The sequence below is a fragment of the Acipenser ruthenus genome, chromosome 14, assembly GCF_902713425.1.
Source record: "Acipenser ruthenus chromosome 14, fAciRut3.2 maternal haplotype, whole genome shotgun sequence".
Taxonomy (NCBI): domain Eukaryota; kingdom Metazoa; phylum Chordata; class Actinopteri; order Acipenseriformes; family Acipenseridae; genus Acipenser; species Acipenser ruthenus.
In genome coordinates, this window is record NC_081202.1 from 35,447,155 (window position 1) to 35,469,751 (window position 22,597).

The 22,597-nt window shown below is 36.3% G+C and overlaps 1 protein-coding gene across 4 annotated transcripts in view; it reads right to left on the minus strand.

The window, feature by feature from the left end:
• The window catches only part of LOC117973509 (FYVE, RhoGEF and PH domain-containing protein 4-like), a 122,633-nt gene that overhangs the window by 95,790 nt on the left and 4,246 nt on the right, over positions 1–22,597 (minus strand). The window contains exon 1 of one of the 4 annotated variants that reach the window (XM_058986456.1): positions 3,732–3,823. The exons of 2 other annotated variants lie outside the window; for them this stretch is intronic. In XM_058986456.1, coding sequence (XP_058842439.1) covers positions 3,732–3,777 — 46 coding nt within the window. In that variant the 5' untranslated portion in view covers positions 3,778–3,823. Of the gene's footprint in view, positions 1–3,554; positions 3,659–3,731; positions 3,824–22,597 lie in introns of those variants that run through there. One more of the 4 variants, XM_058986458.1, reaches the window with a different exon arrangement.

The following is a 22,597-nucleotide window of genomic DNA, read 5'->3' on the forward strand; positions in this document are numbered from 1 at the left end:
TTCCTGTCTTTTGCCTAAGTTCGAGTTTACAACTTGTTCTTTCCCCCAACAATCTTGTGTGTTAACGTCCTTACATTCTACGTATTAACTTAATGCAATGTCTGTCTGAAATAAACTCTGCAGCTAATCCGGATCATGGCTCCATCAAATATGCCGTTCTGTTCCACCTTTCAACTTCGTGGTTTTAACTTAATAAAAAAAAAAAAAAAATGTTTTTTTTTTCCAGGGTCTACACAGCTGCTGTATATTTGAAAGGCATTTTTCTGACAAACATCTCTTCAAAGCATTATATATTTATTATTGCATAGCTATTCTGTTTCAAATAGAAGATATGCAGAAAAAAAAATCCTCTCCAAGTAATCAATTACGTATGATCACTATTATTTAGCGCTAAGGGGAACATTGTTATCATCAGAACGCACATTTCACAGCAAGAGATATACTTCTTTTGGACAATAAAAATGAAACACTTAATTAAATCTGAATCGTTAAATTATTGAGAATACAACAAAATAAACATTGCTGTTTTCTCAAGTCGACGGCAATATCCAGGAATATAACTAGCAAACCTCTGAATAACAGATCACTTCACTTGCCACACATACTTTTATAGCTTGTTTTCCGTGTACATAACTTATTAAGTTAATAACAGCACCTGTTTATTTTAAGCGAATACAAGACTGATCACGTAACGTGGATCCAGCATGCAGCTGACCACAAGGTGGAAGCCTGAACTGAAGGCAAATTAAATATAGTGCGATTTGATTCGCTGGCTGCGTAATAACTTAACAATGAAGTATATTATACAGCAACAAGTGCAAGGGCAAAGGCACTTCAATACCACCATTGAGAAAGATATTAGTCACGGGTAGAAGCAGATCAACTATATTTCTAAGTAGTTCTTGCTTCATTATAATGTAATGCTTTCATACCATTAAAATCTGCTTTTTCCCTTGCACAGGTTTTGGCTGTGGGATCGGAGGACGTCCACTGAACCTTCAGTTCTCCTGAGCTGTAAAATTGCTGTGGTGACGGAACATAATTGGACATTCTAAATTGGGGAGAAAATTGGGGGTAAAATAATTGGGCACTCAATTAAAATAAATTAAATAAATAAATACATCTTACAAAATATGCACATCCTAAAAAGAGGAATCCAGGTCAAATGAAACCAAGCTAAATGAGACTTCCTCTTAAAATGCTATTTTGATGATTCTGTCCAGTCCTGTTATGACGCAGATAAGAAACCGTGTTTAACACATTGTGTACGTGACCCAACAGGTGGAATGCAGTGCCCAGGATGAGAATCAAACTGTAAATCAAATGGGGAAATGAAAACCTGTAATGCTTTGTCATTTGCTGATCCCAGTTCTGTTAGTTTAGAAACACATTCCTCTCATGAAACATACAGACCCTTTACAGGAAATGCTACTGAAAATGTATATAACAGATGCACAATTTGAACAGCTAATTATAAAAAGATAACCAGGCATTCCAAGAGTCATATTTTTAAGAGATCATCTTGTTTGTGACACACTGAAAGTAATTTCCAACAGGGAGATGCAGCTTGTATATGTTCCAGAACACATGTTAAGGATTCCATTTGAATAACACATCAATCAGTCAGTCAGCTGAGGGTCAGGATAGCTACACAGCAGGGCAGAGGTTCATTCTCTTTTCTTTTTATGAAAAGTCAGAACCAAAGCCTCAGATGCCGAACCAAAAAACAGAACCACTTGTGCTGCACTCATGCTGGGCTCCTGTCAGAACCACAAATTAGTAATGGCAGTGTGCTGGGCTGTGCCTGTGATTTTATATGGGTGTGGTACAGTATGTTATATGTAGAGTAGGGTGTGGTACAGTATATTAGATGTACACTAGGGTGTGGTACAGTATATTAGATGTACACTAGGGTGTGGTACATTATCTTTGTTATAATTAGTTGTCTCTAGTTTTTCTGGTTCCATGCTTCATACAGAATTTGTATATCACTGAAACTTTTTTTCATTTTAGCAACTAAACTAAACTAATTCTTGAATTTTTCTTCCTCCTCATGTATCAAAACACTTTGAAATCTGTCCATCAGTGAAGACATTTGTGTTATTACCTACAGAGGACACAAGAAGTCTTATTATTATCTTACTGGGCTTACACCTAACAACTGGAAATAGGACGGCTGAAAACACCTGTAGTTTATACAGATGTAATTACTAACGGCTTTTTATATATATATACACACACACATACATAATGACATGCAACTAAGCAATATGATTTAACTTGATAAACAAAACTTCACAACTCCCTGATCCAAGTCTATTCATTGTAAGTACCCATTAACAATATAGTGTTTTGAACAGAATCTTCCATGCCAATAATAAAAATTATCGCTGTGTCCCCATTTAGAGTGAGGTCATATTTTGACAACAAATGTACAATGAAAATCTGATATACTGTATAGGAAAAGATTTTAATATGATTTTCTAAAGCGTTATCTTACAGTGTGCAGCATTCAAAACCAAACCTAGAAATTACTCACAGTGGAAAATGCATTACATAACACAACTAGGAGGATATCCTCCACAAAGACTTTTCTTCATTTTTCAACCCCTTTACAAAAGTAAGCTACACTATGTCACACATTTCCCAAATTCCCAGAATTATGCATTAAGAAAAAACACAAATTTCAACAAAGTGCATTGTTGCAAAGCATTACAGATTAAGGACTCTCTACTGGACCATTGTTGCAAAGCATTACAGATTAAGGACTCTCTACTGGACCTAAGAGAAAACGATTTAGCACGACTGTAAAAAGCTAAAAACACAACACATAGGTGTCAATCAATTGATCTAAAAGGTGGCAATCTAAATACTGCTATAGTTTAAATAATACATTTAAAAGGACAGTGATTAGAGTTGTAGCTGTTTACAATTGAAAACATCCCATACTCTTTCATATATCAATACTGAGAAACACAGGCACTACATAAGACCCACAAATAAGTTTAAAAAATAGAAAAAAAGAAGAACTATTAACCAAAGAAAATGGTAAATTAATCTAAGACCCTGGATTAGTCATACTATAAACCCAATGGGGAACAGCTTGTCATCCACCACTAAGACTCTTCGTACACTAAACCCAAAAGGACTACTGTGTGTCTCTTTACACTGTTATGAACAGAAACCTCCTATTTTATTATATTTGTATTTAACCAGGAAAGTCCAGTTGAGATTAAAATCTCTTTTTCAAGGAAGACCTTCTTAAGAAGGTGTCTATAATACAAAAATAAAACACCACAAATTCAAATGAGCACAACCTATACAAACAAGTTTATCAAATTATAAGAGACAATTTCGGAGCACCGGCCAGAAGATAAGAATGTCTCGCCTACATAGATGTCAGTTTTTAGTTTGAACTTCTTTAAAAGGGATCAAGACAGTGAGGTTCAGTTCTCCCAGAAGTTTACTTCAAGATCAGGGAGCTAGAAAACTGAACGTCTCCTAAAAACTGAAAAAAGAAGAACAGCCATGGCATGCACAATTAAATGAATTACCTTTATGTTTCCAAAACCAATACTTGCGACGCCGGTTCATTTTCAGGATCCAAAACCACCTTCAGAATATTCTCTACAGTGTAAAACCTGACTCCAGCCTGCCTTAGCTCTGAGGGATTTAACATTTCTTCAGTGGGCGCAGGTTTGCTAAAAGCATCAAGGTTTCTCGTCACCTACCAGTGAAGACGACCCGAGGCACTTTGGAGAACGTCGGGCAATCCATTTTTGGTTCACCGGCCAGAGATGTTTATAGAGTCAGCTTTACAGGAGGTCTGCGTCTGAAGAAACCATCATTTCCTGTTCACAGCAATACAAAGCCTCGAGAACTGGAACACAAATAGGACTCGCCCTCACCCCACCTTCTTCACAATGGACCTAATTAAAAATATATATACTAACAACAACCCAAGCTGTATTTGCAGAACTGCTGCAGAATTACTAAACACAGCAACACTGTGTAATGATACAAGCTTACTGAAACACATAAAGAAAGTCATTGACTAATGTGTATCAACAATTAAAGCAGTTACACAATTATGAATGCTTTACACAACTAATTGCAGAGAGATGAAGTGGAGTACTGGCCATATTTTCCAAGGTAAGGCATATCTTATTTAGGTCAGTAAAATACATATTTTATTGTTACTCTTCAATACATTGCGTTTATCAAATAATAAAACTAACAAAAGACACAAAACAAAAAAGACGTGTTGGCCAAACGAATAAACAAATAACAAATAAGCATCGTGCTGGTGTATAAACCAGCACGCTTAGCAATTGTTATATTCTCTTTACCTCCTGTCTCTACTCTCATTCTCTACTACGAACACCCTTCCAATAATGAGCTTGGACACACACACACACACACACACACTACTACAAATAATAATACTACAATACAAATAAATCATAAAAATAGTGCACCATATATACCTAGGTGCGGGGCTCCCCATCACAATGTGCTTTAAATTAGATATTTAAGTAAAATTGGGTCAGTTATGTTCCCTCACAACAGCAACTCCCCACAGTAGCCCAGGAGAACTGAACATCAGTGAAATGTATTTTTTTTTTTTGTATTTTAAACCCAGGAGCTTAACGCAGATATCAGTGAGCTATCAGCTCCTCTGGAGGTCAAATGCCAGCCTTGAAGGTAAATGAAGAAAAAAAAACCAAACAAACAACAACATTTGAAGGTCATTTATACAAGGTTTTTGTATTGAAAGTGGTAGCCGTAAAGTTTTGTTTAGGGCTTTTGAAATCTTAATAAAAATGTTTATTGATCATATTTTTGCTTTATGTACAATACGTTAATTACATGTATCATGTGGCATATTGCTTGGTGCAGAATAACCAGAAAGAATTGCAATACAATAATTACAATAAGGCACCTACATACAGTTGGTATAAAATCCTGGAACAGATGAATAAATGCATTTGTTACCCAGTTTACCCTTCCTCATTAAGTAGCATTAATTAGATACTGGATTCTACAAATTCTATAAAAATGGGTCTGAAGCAAGAGAGGTTAATTAAATAATGCCACGGCCGGCAGCTGGCTAATGAAGGGAAAGATCTGTTTGGAAAACATTCCTAAAATCAGAAGCTGTAAATTCACGGAAGCATATCCCACAATGGAAAGCTTGAGACAATGCATAGTCCCTCTCCAGAACTACTTTACTGTAAATGCATTCACATGTTAAAATTAGAAGTGGTTTCTCTCCTTCTACTGTTCTTAAGCATGCAGACTATAAACAGGATGCAACAGCTATAGTTCTTTTGAAACTAATTAGGTTTGCTTTTTAAAAAGAAAAGCCAGTACAGTATCTTCAAATCAACTTTTCAGTTAGTTAGTTTTTTTAAGGTTGTACCAAACAAGTTTTCGTAATTGAATATTTTAGACGATTTGTTTTTCTTCACCTTTTTTTAAATATCAGTTTATTAAACCAGCTATGTCAAACAGTGAAATGTCAAGAATGATTTTTATATACTTTCTTTTAGATAGATATTAATAGGATTTGCCCAACATTAACATGCTTCAAAAGCAAACCAACAATAATTTATGCTCATTATAGACTAATCAATACAGATTCCTAATCTTGTAACCTGTAATTAAGTGCTACAGCAATAATTATGTAAAACTTGAATAAATATAAATGCATACAAAAGTGTTCTTTTTTCTAAGTAAAAGCTGTTATAGGTAAAAGCTTAGGCAAAAAAGCCTGTAATGAAATTATTACAAAATGTAAAATTGAGTATGCTGCGTGTAAAATGTCAGATATTTGTAACATTCTTATATTTGTCGTGAACAACTTTGCATTTTTAGTTCTGTAGCAAAAACAAATGTCACAGAAGGTGAGAGTTGCATGTCTACATTTTCTGGCTACAGTAGCTCACCAGACGGTCTTGCACACTTGCAGACTTTTTAAAAATATGCTCACTTCACTTTAAAAATCAGCAACAGATAGAATAATGAGTGTAACACCGACAACATTTCCAAGACTTGAACACATTAATCCATCATACAATGCAACAATGCAACCAAGCCAATGCAACTTACGTATCAACGTGCTACTGTATGTCCTTTACTATTTTAAATATGAAGCTATTATATTTTCCAGGTTAAGATCAACTGAATCCCCCTGAATCCCATTACGCTAAAATCCAGAGGTCAAGATCATATCTAATTGATGATCATACAGCATGAAGGCAATGCACAATCACCACCTGTGGCCACGACAGCAGAGTTACTGCAGGATGGAGATGTGTCTTTAATTCAAAGACGTGGTCACATATTACATCTCCAACCTCTGCTTAATAGGAGGGGTCCAATCCAATCCTGAATACTGAAAAATTAAAAAGGATAACATTGTTTAACACTTTATTTTTTTTATTTATGTTTTTTTAAGAACAAAAAACATATTTTATAAAAAGACAAATTTTTTTTTAAAAAGGCATTAAATCACATCTATTGGGTCAAAACAATTACTTCAATACTTAACCACAGGCATGTCATTTACAAACTGACCAGTTACATACTAACAGATTCTACATGCAAGAAAACATCATAAACCACTGCATTTGACTAACAAATTCATCAGAGACCGAGATCAGCTGTGTTTACATTTGTGTCTTTAATGTTCTGAATGCTGGATATTAAACCAAACAGTTCCTCTGATTCAGAAGTTGAGTCAATGTAACTCAGTTTATAATACAGCATTCAAAAGCACTGGGACTGTATATAATAAAAAGAGACTGTAAACTCCAGTCCAGATGTTTGAAAAAGAAGAGAAGGAGTTTCTGGAATAAACTATTCCATATATCCATGGCTGTATTTGATGACCACAGGACTGGGGAGGTGCAGTTGAAGGTAGGGGTCGGAATGTGTTTCCAATTCCACTGTAAGCAGGAATTTACAGCTCAAACGGGACAATAACAGACAAGACTATACATAAAAGTCACAATATGAGATTCACAATCCAATATGAATCACTGCATGATATGCAAGACAATAGAATGATTAGTAGTGATATATTTTGTTAAAAGGCCACACTTAAATTAGATTCACACCAGCTATAAATCCCTACCTGCTGGATCAGTGGCTGTATAGAGCAGGCCTCAGAAGAGCCTCGCAAAAAAACAAAATGCTTATTATGAAAATAAAGTGTTTTTATACGCGGTCTTGAAAAGCAGTCTTTTCTTTGCACTTCAGTAAGTCTAAACTGGTACAAATGGCTTTTGTCCATAAATATTCTAACATAATGTACTCATTATTCAAGACCCATTTGCTACACTACAAGTTGCTTCTGTAAGTATCTCGCTTCATTGATATGCTAGCAATGGTTTCCCCCTAAATAACTATATGAAAACACTTTTGCCCAATAATATGAGGATACTAGTAATCACTTGTAATCAGTGGGGCCTATTCAACTGATCTTAACACAGCCAATGTTTAGAATGATTACAATAATTAGGGCTCTTTTATGTGCTAAGTTTATGAAAAATAAAAAAACAGTGCTCTTTAGAATGTTTTGTAATATGTAAAATGCCAGGAGGGAACTTATTTGAATGCTTTAAAACTTGGTTTGCTCAAATGAAAAGTGTTCAATGTAAAATATTGTAAGAAGAATGATTTTAAAAAATCTGTCACAACAGGTCAACAGCAGCACACATCCTTATGTATCTTTTTTTCTGTGATCGCACAGTAGATCGAGTTGTAAGCACTGCTAAACAAATGACCTTCAAAACAGCAAAGATGAAAAATGCTCAATCTGCAGTAGCATTCCGCAGAACTATCACTGTTACACTACGGTGGCACACACATTGGCAATACTCACAACTACAACGATTTTGAGTTTTGCTGCAGGGACATTAATTCAGTTGACCTGTGCTTCTTCACCAACCAACATGCTGCCCTATAGCTCCACCTGCTGGCAAAGGAGTGAAACAGCTGGACTATTTAAAGGAGTGAAACAGTTGGACTATTTAATTGCTGGTTTAACAGAGGTGGATATTTCCAATCCAGTGGGAACTGCAAGTTTATATTGGATGCTGCACAGAATCGATTTAGTGGTGTTAAAGAGTAAGTAGATTTAAATGGAATTCTTAGTTTTGATGATAGGCAACTGGAACTCAAGAGCAGCACCTCCACACAGACTTAAAGAAACATGAAAGCACAGTATTTGAGTCACAAGGAGAGTCTGGCGAGCTGCGGAAGTACAAGGAGAATCTGACACCGAAATCTAGAGGAAGCAGTGAAAGCTGCGAGGAGGGAAGAGGAAATGAACCAAGGACTGGCTGGCTGATATCTTATCACTTCATTTGTATAGTTTACAATAATTGAATTGTGGAGTGAAGCACATCTGGATTTCAGAGAGGAAGGACAGGGATGAGCAGCTAACAGCGTCCTTGAATGGTTGGACTTTTAAAACGTCAAAAGAGTCATTCAAAACTCAGAAGGCAAAATAACACAATTGTAGACTTTAATGAGAGTGACAACAAAAATAGACAGCTGGAAGAGACTGGATGGCTCCATGTCAAAAATGTGATCATCAGGTCACATCATAATACTTTAAATTAACATTTTCCTATTCATTTTCCTAGGTCATAATTCGATACTTTTCTTATTTGGTTCATTCATTTTGTTTATGTGCACATCAGACAGAGAAATGCATAGGCAGCACTGTGTAATACATGTACAGCAGCATAGGATGCTACAGTGTTTTTGAATGGCACTATGGTATTATTTTTTAAATGGGATGCAAAGCTCATATCGGTCTTCATCATTTAACACTGGGCCCCTTTCTCAAAAGCGTATCCCTCAAGTTTGAAATAAACAAAGAAATAAAAAAGCAGCTTAATATTCATTCCATCACATCCCCATTGGAGCCTATCAGCAGCAACCACACTTCACTGACAATGCCGATCTCGCACTCAGAATGTCAGTGACAAAGAACTTCTATACTCTTGGTCTACTTGAGTGTGCAAGCACCCTGAAGTGTTTGATCCCTTCCATATTTCATACAAGGACAGGCAAGTCAGTATTTTATACATCGCCCCTGATAAGCATCCTTCCTGCCTTTTTTTTTTATTATTTCTGTAGTTCACTACTATTTTTACTTAATAACTGGCTGTAGAAGACTATATTTTCTAACACTTTAATAGTAGGCTACTTGCAGTCAGCAATGAATTATATGTTTCTTTGCTAAGCTCAGGTTGCTCATTTCATACACCTGCATATAGATGACAGAAAAACAACCTTGAAAAACAAACCAGTGTTTTTATTTAGTAGATTATATGGGGGGTATTGCAGCTATGGCCTAAAGTTTTGCATCACGTCCTAAAGAATTGATAATGTTACGCTGACATATTTAAATTACATATCGCTTTGTAGTTTTCCACAAATTGAAAAATGTGACATTTCGAAATCTAACATGAAATACTGTACTACTATTGTAGTTTCCGGTAGACTTTTGAGATATAATTTTGTAATCTCTAGATTGCATGATGTTAAATAAAATATGTTCATATAGGTTTTTTTTTTTTATATTCTACTAGGTGATGCAAAACTTTTGGCCATATATGTGAATTATATTCGAGTGCATAGCCTACGGTATTGTACTGATAACTAGTGCATACTGCTCCTGTATGTCAACGTAACATTATTCATTCTATAGGGCGTGATGCAAAACACTTGGCCATAGCTGTAATGCCGTTGCAGATTGTTGGCCCGCACTTACACAAAAATGATTGCTTTATGACTCTTGTCAAAAAGGTCAGGGAAATTAGATGATCTTCTCCTCCATTTTGAGTGAAAGTGAAACAGGGCGTGATTTCAAACCTCATGACATGAAGCTGTTCTCTGATTGCTCAGCTGTGTAGTTGTCGCGTAACAAAGGCAGGAAGAATGCTTATCAGGGGTGATGTATAAAATACTGACGTGCCTGTCCTTTTATGAAATATGGGAGGGATCAAACACTTCAGGGTGCTTGGACACCTCCGTAGACAACAGTTTCATTCATGAATTTTCCTATCAAGCACGTGTTGTCAGCACTTGGCTGTGATTGGTTACTCCACCAACAGTACCGCGTGGTAGTCCGGATTCAATTTGAGCTGTACCGCTCAGTGTCACTGCATCCTGCAGACTGCTAGGCACTGGGGCTGAAACTTTGGATTTTTTCTCCCATTTTTCATGGATAATGTACTGATGGTGAAGAGGTTGTAGCAGCGCACATCTTACAAAGAAACAAGTATAGAATATTTTAAAATCAACTGCCTCATTTCTGGCCACGTGGGTTTCGTTTTGATCTTGTTGGGAAGTTGACCAGGTTAGAGGCGGGTTTGTAACACAGGTGTGCAGGGTAGCTGCTAGGACTCATCTGAGGATTATTTTACAGCGAACTACTTTGGAAATTACCTACAAAAGGAATTATAACCCTTTTCAAAAAAAAAAAAAGAAAACACATTATTTTTCCTTTTTTTCTGTTGAGCTCCTTTAGCATAGATGACAGCCTCTCCAGTACAGCTACCACAGTACAGAATAGCATATGATTTGCATTGTGCAGCTGGATTGGGTGTGCTCCTCGTTGCTTGTGTTCTTTTCAGAACTGCTGTTCTGGTTCATTTGTCACAAGTTTCTCACCAGGAACACCCTTGATAACACGATATAGGTTTCTGCATCACTGCACAAGCAAAGCTAGAAAGGGGAACGTGCAAAATAGTTTACTTCGAGATCTACAGAGACTTTTTTTCTGCCTTCACACAAAGTGGTGTCAACTTTGCAGAGTCATAAATGCAAATGAATAATCTTTAAAGGTTCTTCATATCAGCTGAACAGACAAAGGTTTAATGTAGTTGCAGCCAACAAAATAGTTCCATGAATACCTGTTGTTCACCTCACATTAAAAAGAAACACATGCTACAGAATATATATATATATATATATATATATATATATATATATATATATTAGCCTAGATTTTTTTTCTAGTCCTTAAACTGGGACAGTATGGAAATATTGTGAATAACTTCCAACGTGAAAGCTACGGGGAGGATCTCAGGTTTTTATTTTCACTTTGGCAATGTTTGATCTAATATCATTTTGAAAGTGAATGCAGAGACTCACGGTGATATTCAAAGTGGAATCTTTTACTTTCAAAAACTTTTGTGAATAAATTATCTTATGGTCTTTGTAATGTCAATTCAATACAACAGGTAGTCATTATATTACACAGGAGCAATTCAATAATATAAAATTCTCAGATTCTATTTTATTGCTGATTACTGCTGCAAATCTAGTCCCTTTTCTGCCTTAAGAAACTGCATCTTCTCTCTCTTTCTCTATGCTATCCTCCAGTGTCCAATCTGCAAACCAGGCCCTTCCTGTATGAAAACATTACATATCTCAATGTTTCTGTTTATTAAATTGTTACTTCATAGAATCTACTCTACTGAATTTCTTACCATTTAATATGACATGGCATTTGTTCTGCTAAAAACAACATAACATGTAAAATGTTCTGAAACTTGTGAAATATTTTTACAACATGAATTTCACAAATGTGAAAATAACTAGGTCATAAATTATGTTGTATTATTCACAAACATACGTTTCTTGGAGGGTACCTGTGGTGAACTGAAAGTGAATATAGACTTATTTCAATAGAAAATATGTTTCCAAATACTTTTGTAACATTGTACAGCCCCTCCTATTGTTGTGATGGGCTATTTTAATGCACAAAGTCTTCAAACCACGACAAGCTTCGGTGCACTGCGTTGTAAACATGTCACGGTAATGTGACATGACATCGTTGATTTCCGCATTGTCGCCTATAGCTACACACAAAGCAAAGCCGTTTGCACGCAGATATACAAATATCATGGATGAAGAGAATAATTCCAACACAATACAATATTACCTGTATGGGCCTTTATTGTTAGACTACAGTAGTCTAACCTCTTCACACAGCGAGAGTGAAGTTCGCAGCAGTAGTGGATAAACCTGCCCACAATTCTCTGTGATTGGTTGCAAATATGACCGTTGACTGTTCAGTAATTCTCCAGCTTTGCACACGCTGTACATGCGTTTTTAAAGCTACTGGTCATTGAACCTTCTTTAGTCACATCAAGTGTTGCACTGTAATATGTTAGATATGGTAGAAACACAGCAGCCTGCATGAAAATACAATATTCTGTCATTTCTGTTACCAGCGCGACGATGCTCTGGGGAATAAACGGGATGAAATGACTTGTATAACCTTTTTCAGTACTGGAAACATCAAAATAATAATAATAATAATAATAATAATAATAATAATAATAATAATAATAATAATAAATACCTTCATTGCTCATTTCTTGTAAAGACTCCAACATAGAAGTTTGTTCATCACAGTTTTCTTTTGAAACTTCTCCAATCGCATGAAAATAATTTGTTATTTTCTTCATCTTGGTTTGACAAGTTTTCAAACTGTCTGGAAGCTATAATAAAATCAGTGAAATTTGCAGGGTATGGGATTTGTAGTTTTTAATGTGTGGTTAACAGTGGGCAGTGGACACCAATAAACTACATTCCCAGAGTAAATTACGATTGAGCTATGAAAGTTTAGACCCGTGTGGGTTTTTTTGGTTTTTTTTTTAATGTTTTATACTGTCTAATATTAATATTTTGTGAAATGTTAATATTAACGCCTTTACACTAATATCATGGATGGTCTCATTTTTATACATATATATTTTAAACGAATGTGTGTTATTTTCTGTCAATAGTCTATATTTTTTGGAGGGGGGTTTCAGTTACGATACAGGCTATTTAAACATGGGTCTCGAGCAGAATCTGCCGAATGTTCCAATGGTTCCAGATGTTCAAACGATCTGACGTACCTACATTTTAACTTTTAATAAACACTCCGTTTCAGGTTCAATTTCATTTTAAATTTCACCAAATCTAAAAACAACTCATCAAATCAAGTGATTCGCTAAATTGACAACACTACTTTGCTAATGAACATATAAGTGTCGCTGTGTGTGTGAGAATTGAAAGGAATCGGGGAGGGATGAGTACAGCCAACGGCGTGCTGCAGATCGCTGGAAAAGTGATTGCATCACTTTCATAGCAACGGTCTTAACGACCACGAACCTGGTTCTGGACAAAACAACATGACTGCGCCTTTGAGATAAAGACAAATACAATGTCTTTGATTACATTTGTATTTAGGAACCTAAATTAATAAATGTGGCAAATTGTGAGTAAATTCTGGTCATGTCATCAGTTTTTTCATTTAACGGTTCCAATGGTAAACATTAAGGAAAAGGGTAAGCCGTACCAAAATGTGTAAACAGACGTTGGGTGGGGGGAGCTGGGAATATTGTTGGAGACTGTAGTGCGATTGCCGTGGAATGATTGCATACCGAATTTGTGTTTATGAGCTGTCGCTGCCGGTTTGTGTTATGTGCTGTCGAATGCCAATTATTTGAATTTGAGAGTAAACCGTCGTGTGTGTGAGCGAGGTATCTGTTGCTGTTGTCTCGTGCTTCCTGCCGTGTGTGACATGCGGCTGCTGTGCGGTATGATTGGAGGATTGAGTATGCAAATCCCGTACTGTACCTGGCAGCCAATGAGCGGGGAGGAGTGGTGTACTTAAGGGGGGGCATGACGCTGTTCAGGGGTGTGAGTGCTGGAGTGCGAGAGAGAAGTGGACAGAGACAGCGTGTAAAAGTCGATTTTCTAAAAGAGCAAAACAATAAACAATAAACGGTAGTTCTAACTGCCATTAAATCTGAAATCCTTTCCTGTCTCCCTTACCGCCGCTTAGGACCAACACACACCGCCGCTACAATATGTTGAAATGACATACCACTTTTACACCCTAATGCCCATTACAAACAGGGCCTCTGTTTCTACACAAATGACAACAGAGTCTCTGTATAAATTGTGTCTTTTCACATACAGCATATTATGCACATCTATACACATTTAATTTTAGTTGGAGTACAAACAGGTTAGTTAACTGGTCGAGTATTATGACAGCATGCACTTCTTGTGATATCTTTTTTTTTTTTTTTTTTTTTTTGATTATTTTTCTTTTCCCCCAAATCATACGGGTTAATGTTTGAAAAATAAGCTCCGAAAAATTCACAGAAAATTTTACTACTGTAGTAATAAAAAAACAAAATGTGGAACACTACGAGTACTAATGCCATACTGTAACATTTACTTCGTACACTCATGCTAGCCTACATATTACCAAACAAAATACTGTTGGTGCTGTCAAAAGAAAACTAATGACCCGACCGGAATGTATTGACATTTAACCATGTTTTATTAATTTAATTAAACGCTACAGAGAATAATTTAAATGCTTAACTTCTTTAAGATTTTATGAAACAATGTTATAACAATATAGACGTTAGCCGATATCGCGGTTGCTTGGCCAAAAATAAAAACAAGAAAACAAAAATCTGTACGCCACTAGATGTCACTATTGACCATCAATCGCAAGACCCACCTGTTCTCTCTTGCTTTCCATGCTCTTTAAGCCTGATATCTGCTATCAGCTGCTGTGTTGCTGCTACTATTTCATGTATTATGTTACTATAATTACATTTTGGTGTTACCGTATCTTGTAAAGCGCTTTGTGATGGTGGTCCACTATGAAAGGCGCTATATAAAATAGATTGATTGATTGATCTTCATATTAGAACATTTTTTATTTAAACGTTGGTCGTGTACATATTTATTTTAACTTACTTTTATAACAAAGTGTATGTGTATATTCAAAATTAAAATATTCACTAAATGCTTATTCACAAGAAATAAAATCAAATGGAAATAAGTGAAACAAATATCAATAATTAACACGTAATAACATTAATAACAACAATAACTATTTGGACAGAATATTTTGTACTGTAGACCCAAATTTGCCTATTGCACAATATAACATTTGTTTAGCCTCAGTATATAGGCTACATAAAAGTATTGTGTAAACATATTTTCTGTATTTCAATAAATATACAGCTTTGTATGTTTTGAAAAGTCAACTAAATGAAGCTAAATCCAAAATTTAGATCTGAATGCCAAGTAGTTTTCCTTTTTATATCACCTTTACTGTTTTTGCACATACTAAAATGTCATGTTTGTAGGTTATAGGACAAAAGCAATACAGAAAATGAACTCTAATTAGTAAAAGGAATCTAATTGCAAAGCTTAAAAAAAGTTCATACTACAAAATAAGCTTGTCCTCATGGTTAAAACACAGATTGCCTGTAAACCACTGGTTTACATTTTAATTTTACATTTTTAATAAAAAAATGTTCTCCCAGATAGCAGGGGTTTGACATCTTTTGACATTATCTGAAAACCAGATTGATGTCAATTCAGAATGATTTAGATTACTTTCATCCCTCACCACTCCTTTTTCTAATTATGTGACGCTTCATTGTTATAGACAAGTTATAAAACTGCACACATCTTGTCACTGAAAGTATAGGTAAGATTACATGATTGTTTATCTTAATTTCCTGGATTATTTGTTTAAAAAATGTATAGATACACAGAGTATAAGTAAAGATACTTATCTTTTGAAAGAAAACTAGCAATGCAAGGATACTGTGCAAGCCCAGCCAAGTCTATAGCAGGAGGAACAGATCAAGAGTTATATAGGTGCAGTATAAACAGGCGAGTTTTGAAGAAATGGCAGAAGGTAGCATACGATTGAATAGTCCTGAGATGCTCTGGCAGCTGGTTCCACCAGAGGTGAAAAGAAGAAATGAGCCTGAGTGAATGGAGAGTAATGAGAAGGCATGACCAGCAGTCAGGCAGTAGAAGAGCAGAGAGGGTAAAGAGGACTGTAAGGAGACACAATAGATTTGAGGTAGGAGGAGGAAATGTGATGAAAACAGTAGTAGGCAAGAACACAGAATTAAATAGCTGGGGCAGGAAACCCGTGGAGAGTGCAGAACAAAGGTGTGGCATGAATGAAGCTGGGCATGGGTTTGTGCTAGAATGACCTGTTTTATTTTGATTCATTTATTGTCCATTATAATAATAAAAGTTTACTGAAAGTATACTTGGGGTCATATAACCAACATGTTATATAAACGATTGTGCTGATTTGAAAGTAGCCTATTTTTTAAATATATTTTTGGGATTTCAAAACTTGAAAGTAAATGATCACGAAAGTTTTCTAATGAGTAATGTGAGAATGAATGAATGTTTTGGCTCTGTGCCTTGTGCTGTTATGTCTAGAATAAACACGAGTCGTGTAAATTTTATTAATGCACATTGTATTAGATATAACGTTACTGTTTACAGATATTTGTTTTTATATTTATTTGATATACAGTACACACACACACTCACAAGATTGATATTGAGTGTATATACAGTAAGAAGCACAGGGGATACCAAATTGTTGTCACCTGGAAGCCAGACCAGGGAATTATTATTATTATTATTATTCATTTCTTAGCAGACGCCCTTATCCAGGCGACTTACAGTTGTTACAAGATATCACATTATACATTATTTCACATTATACAGTTATCACATTATTTTTACATACAATTGCCCATTTACACAGTTGGGTTTTTACTGGAGCAATCTAGGTAAAGTACCTTGCTCAAGGGTACAACAGCAGTGCCCTCCACTGGGGATTTAACCCACAACCCTCCGGTCAAGAGTCCAGTGCCCTAACCACTACTCCACACTGCTGCCCTAGGAATGGACACACACACACACACACACACACACACACACACACACACACACACACACACACACACACACACACGACTGTAAGGTAAAGCGCTGGTGCATGGATTTATTACAAAATAAAATATTTAAACAAAACAAAACATTTTTCAAAACAAATAACGGCACGGTGGCCAAAATAAACAGACAATAAACAAACACCGCTAACATTTCCCCCCCCCTCCCCCCCTCCACCCCTCCCCCCCATCTTTGTGACAGTGTGTAAAACGACATTCCTCTACAAAGTGGATCAACTGGCAGTTTGTGATTTTTTCAGCAAGCACATTAGGGAGGTGGTGCCATTCCAAAGTCAGACTAACAGCTGGAATGCTACAGCTCTATTTGAACAATAGCCATCCGGATGACGAAGACTAACTTGGAGTTGAACTAACATGATTTTTATTTTTTACAACAGGGAACTATTTGTAATATTTGAAGTAAAAAAAACCAACAAAAAACATTTGTTTATTGATTAGTGGCGCTGGTAAGCTTGTAACTTAGGATTTGAAAGTGTAACCATTTTTGTTTTATTTATTTAGCAGATGCATTTATCCAAAAGCAACTTACATTTCAAGATTAGATATTATATGACCAGGGGCACACAGTACCTGTAAAAGGACCCGAGGGACAGCCTGTGTGTTCTTTAAATCAATACCTAGGACCTGAAGCAGAAAGCTAAGGTTTTCCAGGAAGGGGTGTGTTTCCTTTGACCAAACACATTTTGTGTTGCATTTTAACAAAAGCTTTCCTATTGCATTTTAATTACCAAGCACACACATAATAAATAATAAAACATATTAAAAAGTATATTTGTTTACAGGTCTGCTGTTTGTGTCTCCAGCCTGCAGTTCCATGCAGAGCTACGGTATCTGTTCCTTACAGGTGTGTAGTGATGAAAGAGTTAAAGGAGGAACACTGAGCACACCAGCACAAATTGACCACGTGCCTGTAGTATTGCTCAGGTTTGACTGACAAGATGAGCATTTCAAGAACAAGTGCCTGACTGGTGTTTGATACACTAGGAAAGTCCCTTGTCCTGAACATTTGCAGGACATGGGGTGTGGAGAATGGAGACAGCTGTCTAAGGGAACCATTTCTTTCCTGCTTGCTTCAGCAACAACCAATCCTTTGTTCAGACTGGCTGATATATCGTTTCAAATATTCAAAGGAAACCAGCCAGAGAGACTTCAACAGCACATGAAGCAGTCATCAGTGTAGAATCATCTTGTCTGGAGCAATGACAGGAAATGTGCTTCTGAAGTGATAACATGACTGCTATGGAAGCACTGAAACAACAGCAAGCATGAGCACTGATTTCTATGTAGCCTTTCCATTACGGAATGAGAGTAACACATCTAGAAGTTAACACAGCGATGTCGAAGCGTCCTGTGGAACTGGTTTCTATTTAGGTTTCATGTACAGCAAGTGTGGAACTTAATATTATAAATCCTCAGAATGCCACTTTTTTATTCCAGAGCATTCAAATACTGGAGTGGAAATTCTGATACTAACAGCCCCTATGAAAAATTGAGCCAGTCTCAAGTACTGCAAAAAAAACACACTAGTACTAGGCAAAATAATTATAATAGACTAACTATTGATAGACTTAGACATTAAAATACTTAAGAGGTAATAAGCAACAAAAAGACACACCCTTACAGTGAATTCTATATCTAGATATTATTTATATCAAAGTGTGGGGTACGCAGTTCCTTACTTGTAAAGTGCAGCAGTATTGTCTGGTTCACGAAGTTCCTAGGATCGGTATGCACTCTCTATTGAACAGTGCAAATGTATTATTATTATTATTATTATTATTATTATTATTATTATTATTATTATTATTATTTTCAGCTCAATGAGCTGGGAGGCTGGGTTCCTAATTTACATATATATATATATATATATATATATATATATATATATATATATATATATATATTATAAAATTAGTAATCGTTTGCCCCTTTAAAATCGTTTGCCCCTTTAAAATCAGCAGACCCAGACACAGAACGGTACTTTTTAGCACTTTTATTATTTACAGAAATAAAAGAGTGCTAAACAAAGCTTTTCTTCATGATCCCTATTCTATCTATTCTATAAACCAGACAGCTAAGTCGTTTACCACTATTTTGACACAGTTTTTCCAATTCTATAGTTTTAGTTCCATGATACATAAGTTGCATGCCAAATTGTTAATAATGTTAAGATAATATTAAGAGTTAAGACATTTTACTGTCGACTTGAGAAAACAGCAATGTTTATTGTATAAAAAATGTATTTTGTTGTATTCTCAATCATTTAACGATTCATGACTTAATAGTTTCATTTTTTTGTATTCGTTTCATTTTCATTGTCCAAAAGTATGTCTTGGTATTGCAAGTATGTCTTACTGTGAAATGTGCATTCCAATGATAACAATGTTCCCTTTAGTGCTTAAAACCACAAAGTTGAAAGGTGGAACAGAACGGCATATTTGATGGAGCCATGGTCTCGATTAGCTGCAGAGTTTTTTTCAGCATTAAGTTATTACGTTGAATGTTAGGATGCTAGCCCACCGAGATTGTTGCTATATTTCGCTGTTTTGAATTGTTTAAAAAAAATATAATAATAATAATAATAATAATAATAATAATAATAATAATAATTGTAAACTCGAACTGAGGCAAACAAAAGTTGCAACGGAGAAAAGAAAAAAAAAATCAGAAGATTGCTGTCAGAACCCACAGCACCAGTTCATCCACACATCATTAGCAGCCACAAATCCTTAAGAAAGGACATGCGTGCTATATCATAAACACTATCGCAAACACATGGAAGCAGATCAATCTGTTGAAGGTACCCCTAACACCAATCTAGTTAGATATCATGACATCAATTAATTACACCTTAATAAATGGCAAAAATACACCCAACAATTTACCTTTTTTTAATAAACACCAACAATGTTTTGCTAACTGTTAATAGTAGTTGTGCCCCATACTTTAAAATCCAAAACACATATAAACTTAATAGTTTTTAACTTTCCTAACGCCTCCCCAGCTATGCATTCGAAATGATCAACTGTGAGAATGCTGGAATGGCAAGCAATATGGGCTGCCAGCTTTAATTCACATATTTTAACAGTGTTGTCAACTTGCACCTGACTAAATCCTGTGTCAAATAAAGTTTGCGCATTTGAAAAGGGAGAGGCGTTTCTTACATGCTTCTCAGTCTTACTGAGTTACCAGTTCACTGTGAGTTCATGTTTGCAGTATCTTCAAGCCGCTTTGCCTCATCACCAGGTACACTCCTAATCCATTCTTTAAAACCTTTTTTTTCCCCAGTCTTTGCAGTATTTCTTTCCATATTCTGCTGACTTGCCCAGTGGCATCTCTGTGGTGTATCGCGTTGATAATAAAAACCTGTTAATTGATACTTTTTCCCTCTCCTTAATGGCTTCACGCTGTTGATAGAAACAGCTCTGTGAGTGGTTTCAAACTGCTGCTTAAAATGACTCAGTGACCTCCGTCCTGATTCGCATGGTCATGTGCATTGCACAGTTAACCTCTGTCCTGACTCCCGTGGGCATGCGCACTGCACAGTAGGATGTTCCTGGACGTCATCCCCCTGCCCTGTTAACGATGACTGAGGTACCCTAAAGCTTGTGTGCAGGGGACAGATCATTTTTTAACTGTGTATTCACCTTTAATAAAACACATTAAATCTAGCCAAAAAACCTTTTAAAAGTAACCCAAAAAATGATTACCTGCGACCCCATAGATATTTCCCGTTGCTCTCTTATCCAAGTCGCCAAATTCCGTGAGAAAACCGCAGACCTGGCAACTCTGGTGTAGTAGTTCTTGCAGAGCAGACGCCCTCCTCCTTGATGTAAATAAACACGCTTTAGCTCAGCGCCCGCCTGTATAGCAATGGCCTTGCAGTAGTCTCGAACTGTGGCGCAGACGCTTTTTGAGCTCTGCGCAGCATACCCGGGCACGCCCCCCAGCCAATCCAGACCTCCCGATCCACTCAGCACTGGGTGAGCCTAACTGCCCAATCGGTTGCCCAGCAACGTGTCTCAGCTGCACACACTTGCGCAGGAACCTGCGACTGGGCTCCCTGTCACATGACAGATGTTGCCGGCTTGTCGCCTCATGTGACCACCCTGGTAAACACCCCGGCGACACACCTGCGACGTGTCTCCCACTTAGGACGATGTTCTATTTTTCAGGCGACACGAGGGCACCATTTTCAATGCCAGCCAATCATATCTGATAGTAGTGTCACATGATAATAAGGATATAGACCATAAAGTCAGACAGATTCCTGCATTTCATCCAATGACTTATGTAGGCTATAGATATGCAATAGTGTGTATGTGGATAAGCAAATATTAATGTCCACGATTACAATAACATCTTTAAGCTATGAATAAAATTCTTACAATAATAAAATACACCTGTAGCACATTTAAAATACGTTTTATTTTAAATTAATTTGCTGTGTATGCAGTATGCATGTCATTCCTATATTAACCCCCAATCATAACATCTTTGATTTTAACAGTAAAAGAAGTGAAAAAAAATCTCAGGTCTGCCTTCTTGCTCTCAAAAGCCTAGAATTAAAAGTACAGGACTGAAAACATTGTTCAGGATAATGAATACCGATATATTTATTATGTTTGGCATATTAAATATGTAGACCTACTAACTAAATAATTCTACTAATGTACACCTTTTTATTTAATTAAGAAGGAACTACAGGTTTGTGAATGTAATTAGTAATGGTCCTGTTCTCATGTATACTTGATAAAGGAGTTTGAATTATATAACTACATTTTGCATTCATCAGCTGGACAAAAATAAATCGGAACTGAAAGGATTAAAGGAAAAAAAAACTAAAAAAATAAAGATTTGTTTTTATACAATACTGAAACAATGTGGTTATGAACAGTGTTAAAGGGCTTCGGGCCCATCTACATCTGTAGGTCATTAACTGTCAGTCAAGGGCTTTAAGACGGAATTGTTGCATTTATTCCTGTACTGCTTCTTAAATATATTTATTTGCATTTAGTGCTGACCATTGTATTGTAAAATTTTTTATTAAACATAAGAAAGCTGCGAACTTACAAACTTCTGTGTTCTGTTTGCTGTATGCCGCTGTATCACTACAACACAAACATATAAACTGTCCAGACTTAATGGATAGGAGTCAATTTGAATAAAAGAATACTTGAAATCCTGCCGGTTCTTTCAGCTTGAATTACACATGAATACTCTCATATTTAGTTTACAGGCCAAATCTTGACAGCAATTATATTTAATTTTCCTAGGAGTTGTTTATCTCCTGCGGATTTAGAATGAAAGCTGTGCAAGCATGTTTGAGCTTTACTCAGAACTTGGATGGGAGCCTGCAGTTTGCTGTAGGGTAAGTGGTATGAGCTTGTGACAGCGAGCGAATGAGTCCTAGTCAACAATCTCCCTCCCGATTGGTGAGGGCGTCGTGTAATAGGAACAGAGTGCCTCGTACTGGTTGGTCTGGCAGTTCATTCCAGGGTCAGTCAGAAGCCAGCCAGCCAGGAAGGGGGCGGAGTCACAATGCTCAAAGTCCTTGCCCCAAAAGCGGTATGCGACGTGTCAATCATGGATTTGAGGAGACGTGACTGGACTAGCTATCGCAGGGGGCGTGACTAATTGTATAATTGGGGATGTGACAATGTAATCTGTTCTTTTTGATGTGGTTACGAAATTGACCAAAAATGAAACGGACCATGTAAAAACAATTGTGAGTGTTAAGTGTTTGTTTGTTTTGT